The 9,455-nt window shown below is 43.0% G+C and overlaps 1 protein-coding gene across 1 annotated transcript; it reads right to left on the minus strand.

Moving 5' to 3' along the window:
* Nucleotides 1-728: 728 nt before the first annotated feature.
* Nucleotides 729-9,155, minus strand: cs (citrate synthase). The gene is made up of 11 exons (XM_037480550.2): nucleotides 8,978-9,155; nucleotides 7,184-7,234; nucleotides 6,861-6,968; nucleotides 5,941-6,006; nucleotides 5,300-5,431; nucleotides 4,561-4,749; nucleotides 4,247-4,446; nucleotides 3,481-3,610; nucleotides 3,212-3,313; nucleotides 2,800-3,009; nucleotides 729-2,695 (listed from the first exon to the last, which is right to left on the minus strand). Exons 1-11 carry the CDS (start codon nucleotides 9,026-9,028, stop codon nucleotides 2,525-2,527), a joined length of 1,410 nt encoding a protein of 469 aa, XP_037336447.1. The 5' UTR covers nucleotides 9,029-9,155; the 3' UTR covers nucleotides 729-2,524.
* Nucleotides 9,156-9,455: the final 300 nt, after the last annotated feature.

Below are 9,455 nucleotides of genomic sequence, written 5' to 3' on the forward strand. Positions count from 1 at the left end.
CTGATATGCGTAGTCATGTCAGTGATTGAAAATGAAAGGTAATCAATGCATTTGTTAAATCAGTCTCTTCAAACGATGTTCAGATCAGTTTATTTTGGATCTTACTAGAATTGTATTAGGTGTGGTGCTCATTGTCTAATGTAAATGCACTTTTTTCTTTGACGTTTTCTATATTCAGTACGCGGTGTACACAATGGACACATCACCAGTGGCTGGAAAGTTGCCACAGAATATATTTTGCCTTTATTAACCTTGCACCTTTTAATCAACCATCTTAAGCCTTTCCTTAAAATACTGTATATCAGAGCTTTATTTCAATAAGAGGAATTTGTTCCTATGGAGCATTCTAATTTGCAAAGTTACACATTTAAATTCAGCCGCCACTGAACTTTACCCCAATGGTGTGATGTCAGAGGGCAACGTGGAGCGCCAAAAGACAGCTGACCGGCACAAGAAACCAGAGCGGGGGGTGGGGGGGGAGATGGTATTTGGGACAGTTATAAATAACAGCGCATAGGAGCTGGGTATTTGTAACAGTTCTTAATGTCAATTGTAATTATTTAAACTCTGGCAGTCGATCATCTTGTCAGGGATAGAAAACTGAAAAAAAAATGGGATTTGTGACACTCAAGTTTACACCTTAGACAAAGGGCAGACTCCTTTAGGTGAGAGAAAATGAATTATTCTATAGGCCCGTTTATACATTTAAGAAAATGAGATGCAAGAAATGTTAATAAAAACCTTTTATTTGATTGGGTTTTCCCTCAAGTTTTATCTTGCCCTTAAGACACATCCAACCCCAAAGTGGCTCTCTGATCAACCTGCAATGAACAACCGTTACACAACCAGTTCTCTACGATCAAAATAACCTTGTCTGCTAGACACAAGGAAAAACAAAAACATGCCTTAAAGAAGCCAGAAGGAAGCAGAGCAGAGATATTCATACGTGTGAATTACTGACTAACAGGGCAAGAGTACTGTGTGTGTGTGTGTGGGGGGGGGGGAGGAAGAGAAAGAATGGAACAACTTAAACTACACAGAAATGGAGTGTTGGCAAACCCAGAACTTAAGAGCAAGCTTGAACCATGGAAGTGAGACGCCCTGAAAAACAGCACCAACTAAGCCGACAGAGCAAGGCAAGAGATCATGTATGTACAAGATAGCTGCAGGTTTCCTTTGTTCATGATCACAATGTGAGACTGGACATTAGAGTGAGATTGGATACTACATTGTTGGTAAACTATGGTAATCATTGTGGTAATTACAAGCAAGTGGTCACACAGCTCATACATTCAAGCTATTTATATATACCTATGTACACAACGTATAAATAAAGCCACAAGATCAGTCCCAAAGATTATTGTTTTATACATTTACAACCAAAGAAACTGTAAAAAAAAGGGACACAATCAACCTGTGTGTGGGGGGGGGGGGGGGGTCTACATCTAAAAGTAAGGAAATCCAATCAAGCAAGTGCTAATTTTGGAGTAGTTGATGTTCAAAGCGCTCTCCTATGGGATGAAGTCACAAACAGACTCAAATAAGACAGGATCTTTACAAATACAACGCCCCCAACCGCCCCCACCCACCCCACTTACATATTCAAGCTTGCTCTTATAGATTTAGGACAGGCTGCCAAATAGAACACCCTTTGCACAAATCTTTACTGTACATTCTTTATTCTCTACCATTCAGAAGACCCTTTGAGCAGAGAAACATTAAAAACAGAAGAGCATATTAACAAAGAATAATCATTTCTATATAGACAAGTTATTTTGATCATAGAGCCAATACAGGTCGCTAGTAAAAGAAACGTAAGAACTACAAGTTGGAGAAAAGGGAGGGACCAAAGATTTAAAGGGGCAGTAACTTTTAACAGATTTTCACAATCTTGTACATCTCGCTTAAACAGCTTGGTAATTTTATTGCTGAGGGCCTTAATTTGTCAACTGGAGTGTTCATAAATGGGAGTGAAACACATTGATCGACTTGGAGGGATGACATCAGGGAACATTGCATAGAGGAAACCAGGTGGGGTGCCTCTATTGCAGGTAAAGGGTCTTTAGCTTTGGGATATCTTCTAAAACAAAGTCACTACATTTGCCAAAAGCAGCAAAAGGTTGAGTTACGTACTTAACTTTAGATCTTTAAACAAATACAAAGGATGTGTTGATCACCTCCATGATTCCTTTCAATGCCACTGCCTATTCATAGTTCAGACCCAGCGCCCAGTGACAAAGGCAGTTCACAGGGGATGCTAGCAAACCAATAATGGGACATAGTTGGAGCCTAGTCTTTTTAACTGAACACATTTAAAGACTAAATGGTGTGGCAGTAAAAAAAACAAAAAAAACAAGGCCCTTCTTTTGTGAAATGACATTAAAAGCGTACTGTCTCTTTGAAACCCATTGAATCTCTGGGGTTGGAAATGACAAGAGGGGGTGAACAATCCATGTCTCCCTTTTGATGTTGCCCCCTTCCTCCCACCTTCCACACTAACCCCCGGCTCTTTTCAGGTGCTCTTTCAGCCTGACTTGGCTCCCACCAGTTTCATCAGTCCATCTGTGCTCATGGACTTGGGGCGCTCCAAGGGGAAGCCCAGGGCTCTACTCCACACCAGCTGGGCCAGCACGCCGAGAGCCCGGGACACGCCGAACAGCACAGTGTAGTAATTCATCTCGCTCATCCCGTAGTACTGCAGACAGAGGGGAGAGAGAGAGAGAGAGATAGAGAGAGACAGTCAGGGCCGTCGGTCGCCACCGTGGGCCGACTGATGCGTGATCGGCACACGCCTCTCACCTGCAGCAGCACGCCGCTGTGGGCGTCCACATTGGGCCACGGGTTCTTGGCCTTGCCCTGCTCCAGCAGCACGTTGGGCACAATCTTATAGAGCTGGGCAACCATCTTGAACATGGGGTCGTTGGGCAAGTGCTTCAGGGCAAACTCGCGCTGACAGGTGTAACGGGGGTCTGTCTTCCTCAGAACGGCGTGGCCGTAGCCCGGCACAACCTACAAGGGGAAAAAATGTGGTTAATAGAAAGGTGCATCTCAGGCTGTCGAAGTTATGACTATGACCCTATCGCCTTTGGTTTTAAACAATAAAAATGATTGGCAGTATGGCAGATATGACCACTGAATCAAATACATATCACACATCAATAGCAGCCCGTTACAACACTTCAAGAATTGGCAGAGGAGATGGCGTCTTTACCCTTCCAGACTTCAGGGTGTTCCAGATGTAATCCCTCATCTTCTCATCGGACACCTCTCCACCCAACTCCTTCTGCAGGGCAGTCAGCCACACCAGTACCTCCTGTGAGATGCACAATATATTAATGAGAATTACTGTTAATTGTTTCAAAGTGTACATTAAGACTTTTGGATATTACATCAGCTGGTAATGCATTCTAGTAAAAAATGGAAAATGATCAGATCAGGGTTATAATATTAGAGTGAAATAATCATTTGCGTGGTACAAACCTGATTAGCAAGCCCATGCAAAGGACCAGCCAGACCGTTCATGGCGGCGCTGAAGGACAGATAGGGGTCAGACAGAGCGCTGCCCACCAGGTGGCTGGTATGCGCGCTGACGTTGCCTCCTTCATGGTCACTGTAACATTTTAAAAAAATAAAAAGAAACGCATTCAAATAATATGTTAGCAATCTTTATAAATGACATTTTTTCTGAGATTAAAACAGACAGAAAGGGACAAAATATTTGTTGAACACTGCCGTCAAATGAAATTAAACCCTTGTGTATCAACAGCGAATAAATGAAACCCAGTCATGTGCACTTTAAACGAGAAATGCATTCACCTTTGATGGCACGTTGTGTTTGGTACAAAGGTGTGATGCCATAACAAAGTACAGATTGTGTAACATCCAATGACCCAGTATTTATGGCTGTCCCTCGGCCAATTCAGGAAAGCAGTAGAGGCAGCTCCATACAAACGTAAATGGCCAAACAAGACCAGTCTTACTTTGGGGTGAGGTGCCTTGAGTTATCGATGTAAACTGAACAGAGTTTTACGGTTCAAATTGAGATGTTTAGTAGAGCGTAGTTCTGAAAGGGGGACTCTTTCGCTTTATCAAATGTCATTCAAATACAATATAAAACCGCTTCTTGGTTCACATATCAATTCCAACCTGTTCCATCACGCCCCTTTCAGTCACCATTTCCAAGTAAAACAAACGCCCGAAGCATCAAAGCTGGATTATACTCTGAAAGGATTGCTTGAAGGTGCACCTGTGGATGGTGAGGTAGAGCCTCATTAGCTCAGTGAACTGGGCGTCGCTGTAGCCCAGCATGTTGCTAAAGTTGTGGGACCAGTCCAGGTTTGAGTCGATGGCTCCGATGCTGCTGCCCTCGCGGTACAGGTTGCGGTAGATCTTGGCAGCAATGCAGGGAAGCTTGGCGATCAAGTCCATGGAATCTTCATAAGCAAACTATGAGAACCAACACAAAACGGGACGTACGGCAAATCATTCACGAGTCAATAATATCCCACTTTAAACAAAGAATTCAAGGCTCGTGTCTAGAGGAGATGGAAAAGAACTCACCTCCCAGTACTTGGACTTGTGGACCCCCTCAGAGTAGGCCCGCGCAAAGGTGCTCTCGCTGTTCAGAGCCGTGATTGCAGCACTGAACTGCGACATGGGGTGCAGGTTTGTGGGGAAGTTATCCAACATGGTGACAACGTGCGAGGGAAGTGCTGCTCTCTTCGCCCACTCTTTGGACACCCAGGTCACCTGGAAGCAACAGGATCACACAATATGAGACGGGACCAGAGACAAGCTGCTCTATGAACATCATGTTAATAGTACAATTTGAGCTACAGGTTCAATTAAAAAAAAAAGAAAAAAAAAAGGGAATATCAAAGAGGCAGAATAATTTAAAAGTTGTGGCCGGTGAAGGCTTACTTGTCAGTTATAGGACTCAAGGACATAGCTGGCAGCAATATCATTACCATTTAAAAAAAAAATAATGCAAGTGTTTGTTATGCAGTTATCAGATATATATATATATAAAACAATCAAAAAAATGTTCTGGAGTCCTACATAATTTAAATATCCTGTGATCCACCTTCCCAAATTCGGGCAAGGTAACAATAATCCTGTTTGCACTCGTATCAAGTTCTTCTGTGAACTGATCAAACACATGTCGTCTTAGTCTAATATTCATGACTCTTGAATGAAAACAGTGTCCATGTATCCAGCACTGGCAGATAGAGAAAATGAACAGCTGAACTGCCCTCCCCCATTAACCATCTGGCACCATCAGCTTTGAGGCTCCACTCACCTGCTCCTCGGTGGGCACCTGTCCGGTGACCAGCAGCCAGAAGAGGCCTTCAGGCAGCGGCTCTTCACCTCCTGGGGCTTTAGGCAGAAGCCCCTGGCACTCTGGAATGCTGTAGCCTCGGAAACGGATGCCCTGCGTATCGACGGAGGGAAGAAAAACAGGTAAATCAACCTTAAACCGAGTGGGCCACCAATGAATGTGTCATTTTATGCTGTGGCCTGTTTAGTTTCCTGACTTCTGGCACTATTGCTTAGGTACTGCAGTCACAGGTTTAACATGAATGCACTTCATTACCAGTGTAATATGAAGCTACCCCTGCCTTTTACTTACGTAAAGCATCTCTGGTTATCTAGAAAAGCGGCATACAATTATTATAGATTTTCATTGGAAGATGATTGGTAACACTGCCTTAGATGTTATTTTTTGAAAAGTTTTTCCCAGTTGACCAACCACGCCCGTAACCAGATGCATGGGAACCATTCTGCTGCCACTGGAAGCCACAAATGAAAGCTCTCAGCTTAATTGAGAAAATGAATCAAGATGAGTGCCTTTGGAGCAGGCACTTATCTTATCACAGAATGCTCTTGGCCCCAAAAAGCGAAGAGCATCCAAATGATTAGTGCCACTTGAGGAAAACTGACCTCATCAGGATCCAACACAGAGGTCTCATAGACCAGACCCTTCATCCCCCTCATTCCTCCATAGATCTGTAGATGGAAACCAAAGCATATAGTTAATACATCCAATAATTCAATAATATTTTTTTCAATGAGGCAATTCATCTAATGACAAATGTATAGCTCAAAGATTTTTTAACCGTGTTTTATAACAAGCCTTTAACTGATCAGTGAGACCAGAGTGTTTACATGGGTATTTCAGTTACAGGATTAAATGGTTTGAACATAAATTGACTTCATTACTATGGTAATAGGCAGCTACAATTGTCACCTGCTAATGTATTTTAAAGACTACAACACAAAAGTTACGCAAGTTTGAGTCAACTTCTCACCCAGAAGAGGTTAAAGTAAACCAAAAATGTTAAATGGGTTACTCACAATGCAGGATGACTCATAGTGCAACTGTGAGTTACTACATTAGTGGTACGGCAATGGTTACCTAAATCCTATTAAACCTTATTCGCTAGATGCGCATTATTTGTTGGTTGCTCTCTTGTTCTTATAAATAAAAAACACACTGAGGTCTTAGTCAAATTCTTCTAAAATCAATATGGCAACTAGCCAGAGGAGTTGTGAACGAAGGCTATTGTAGCACAGGGTGTGTGTTTGTTTGTACACAGGATGGGAGCAATGTACAGGGTCTGAGTGACTCTGTAAAGTTTCCCATTGTGGACTGAGGAAGACGACCGAACAGTGATTCCTGACAGTTAATAAGGCCGTGCAGGCCAGGACGGATTAAGTGACGCCAATATGTCCTTCACTAATCCACATCATTGTAGATGCCCTAGATGCTCATTCCTTCATTGCCACGAGGGATCAGAAGAATCTTGGCCTAGTTGCTGATCTGTTTTAAACATTTAAACGTCAAACCTCGAGACACTCACCATGTCAACAGAAACCTGTCCTATGTTGGTTTTGCCATACTGTTGTTTAAAGTTTTTGATCCTGGTCTGTTCCTTAGGGATGAGGTCTGCCAGAACATCCTTCAGATTCTGTAAGAAAAAAAGACACGTGGACCAAAATCTTTTCTTCTCTCCAATGTGAGCTGGGGTTAAAGACTTTGTGCAAACACTTTAGTTTTATAAAATCAAAGGTCAGCATATTTCATAATTATTCAAGGGATCAAACAAGTGTCTTTTCCAAATGCCCCTTACACTACAGCATAATGACCAGGTTATGATCTGGACAGTAGACGTAGTGCACTCACTGTTGTTGATGCGCTGGCATTTCGGGCAGCCACAAGGAAGTTGGTGGCATTCTGCGAAACAGAACACCAAACAAAAGGATTGAGTATTAATAACACAACCATTCAAAAACTAAAGGCTAGAGCAGCAGTATTCTATAAATTCCCTCATGTCAAAAATATATATATGAATGAGATTTGTGTTTTTCTACTGTGATTGGATGGCACTTAAATGGGCTACCACATGTACTTACAAGCCTGTGACTCTTGCCTGAACTGGGAAAAGACTAAGGGGAGATGTACAAGCTCAAATAAAAGGAACTACAGGCCCGGCCTATGAAAGTGTTTGGAGAAAAAGTAATCTCATTGAAAGGTCAGTGGTAAAAAAAGTCAAAGATTCCTGTCAGCTTGAAAAATGTTTTAGTGGGAAAAGGGAGTGGGAGTTTCACAATAAGATCTCCTAGTCACAAAAAATAAAAGGTAGGATCATGAGTCAGCACTCACACATACTACCCAGCTGAAAGAGAGCAGGTGATTACAGTAACAGCTCAGGGCCTTAAATATACAATAGTAGTTCTACTATATCACTCCCACGTCCCGTCTGGGACAAAGGTTACAGCAGCTCACAAGGGTGAAGGAGTCAACCCAGAGCCTGGGACTACATGAGTAACAGGGCTTTTTAAGGACTCATCTGTAAACTACACTATACACTGTTGACAGATAAACAAATTATTTTCAAAAATAAAACTGAGGAAATAAACCATGTTGACGCCACCACACAAATACTACTGTCCTTCCTCTGTGGACCTGAATCATGTGATTTGCCTTATGAATGCGAGATGCAAAACGGACATGTGTAACCTCTGTGCAAAGATTACAGCTAATAACGGACTGAGAGACAGTTATATCTGCGTTTTTCCTAAATACAAGAGTGTTAACGGGACCGGGATAACCGCCCCACCTGGGTCAAGAACCTGAATTATCATACAGCAGCTAATGCGTGCCAGGGGTCAGCAGAGTTGAACACTGGGTTTCAGTCAGTGGAAGTTTACAGTCAGCACGGGAGCCCACTACCTTTATCAGTGATTGGATGAGTTACAGCGGGCTGACCTGAGCATACGAATCCATCGTGACATACCAAGTTAATAATTAAATCATTTAATCACACGCTAAAAATGGGCCAACTGAGATAACGCACTTAAAAACTCCCGTCTGGATCCCCACCTGACCACGTTTTGCAACTTCCACATTGTGCAGGTCCTCATCAAACGGTGCGAAGTTAGGACATTTGTGTGGTATCTTAAGCTGAAGGTCGACGGGGTTTGCGTTAGACGAAACAGAGCGTATGTGGAGTTCAATCTAAGGGTCTGAAACCAATCAACAATAGTGGCTATTTATTAACAGCAGTGACACGTTCGCGTCGACTTAAAGGGGGTCTAATGTTAGTCGTTGACGTTTGGTTAAAAAAACTCATCCAGCCTGGCGGTGACTATGTCAGGCCAGCACAAGTAGCACGTTAGCTAACCAGAGACACACGTTGACAGACACTAGCAACTCAAAATGTTATTAGCGTTATAAAATATACAAAAACCCATCTAGAGATCGAGGAACCTCGAAAAAGCCTCTACTCGGTTTTACGCAACTATTAACCGCCCTCTTAGCAAACAGCATTTCACAATGAGGTTGATACGGCTAAGCTAACTAGGCTAGCTTGCTAATACCTCACGAGCCGGCTAAACTTTAGCCATCAGCGTCTGCAGATAGCATCAACCATTTTGACTTCTAAAGTGGCATCCAAGCCGTTCAAAGTCCACTTACCTTTGAATTGAGGAGTTTAGGGGCTAACCTACTGACAGTGAGAAAAGACATTGCGTCTGTGTCAATCTGTTATTTCTAATTGTTCTTAAAACTAAGGAAGCCGCTGCCTGTGCACCACGGAGCTGGTTGAAGGTGCCCCTCCAGAAAGCAGAAGGTTGAAGAGGGATTCGGGCCCGGACGTAGCAGCGACGTTGATTGGACGATGGGCAGGATCAGGCACCACAGCGTATTGCCGTTGGATTGGCTCAGCGGCTTTTGGGTATACGCTGATTGGATAACGCCCCTTTCCATTTCTATGACGATGTGTGCGCGCTCGGGGCCTGTTCAAGAACGACGTTTTATGAAGACTCTCCACTTTCCTAACCGGTTGAAAAAAAGTGACGCGATTCTTATTACGGGTTTTGAAGCTCGCCGTTCAACGACCTCTAACCTGGACAATGTGACGATGATTTTCCCCTACACCACTTTCCATTTAAGA

This window comes from Pungitius pungitius, chromosome 1 (genome assembly GCF_949316345.1).
Source record: "Pungitius pungitius chromosome 1, fPunPun2.1, whole genome shotgun sequence".
NCBI classification, from domain to species: domain Eukaryota; kingdom Metazoa; phylum Chordata; class Actinopteri; order Perciformes; family Gasterosteidae; genus Pungitius; species Pungitius pungitius.

Excerpts from the sequence above, each read along its gene's own strand:
- cs (XM_037480550.2), bottom strand. The coding sequence starts at position 9,028 with ATGTCTTTTCTCACTGTCAGTAGGTTAGCCCCTAAACTCCTCAATTCA. Across the intron at positions 7,235-8,977 it reads CTAAACTCCTCAATTCAAAG|AATGCCACCAACTTCCTTGT; the intron begins GTAAGTGGACTT and ends TCTGTTTCGCAG. Across the intron at positions 6,969-7,183 it reads ATGCCAGCGCATCAACAACA|AATCTGAAGGATGTTCTGGC; the intron begins GTGAGTGCACTA and ends TTTTTCTTACAG.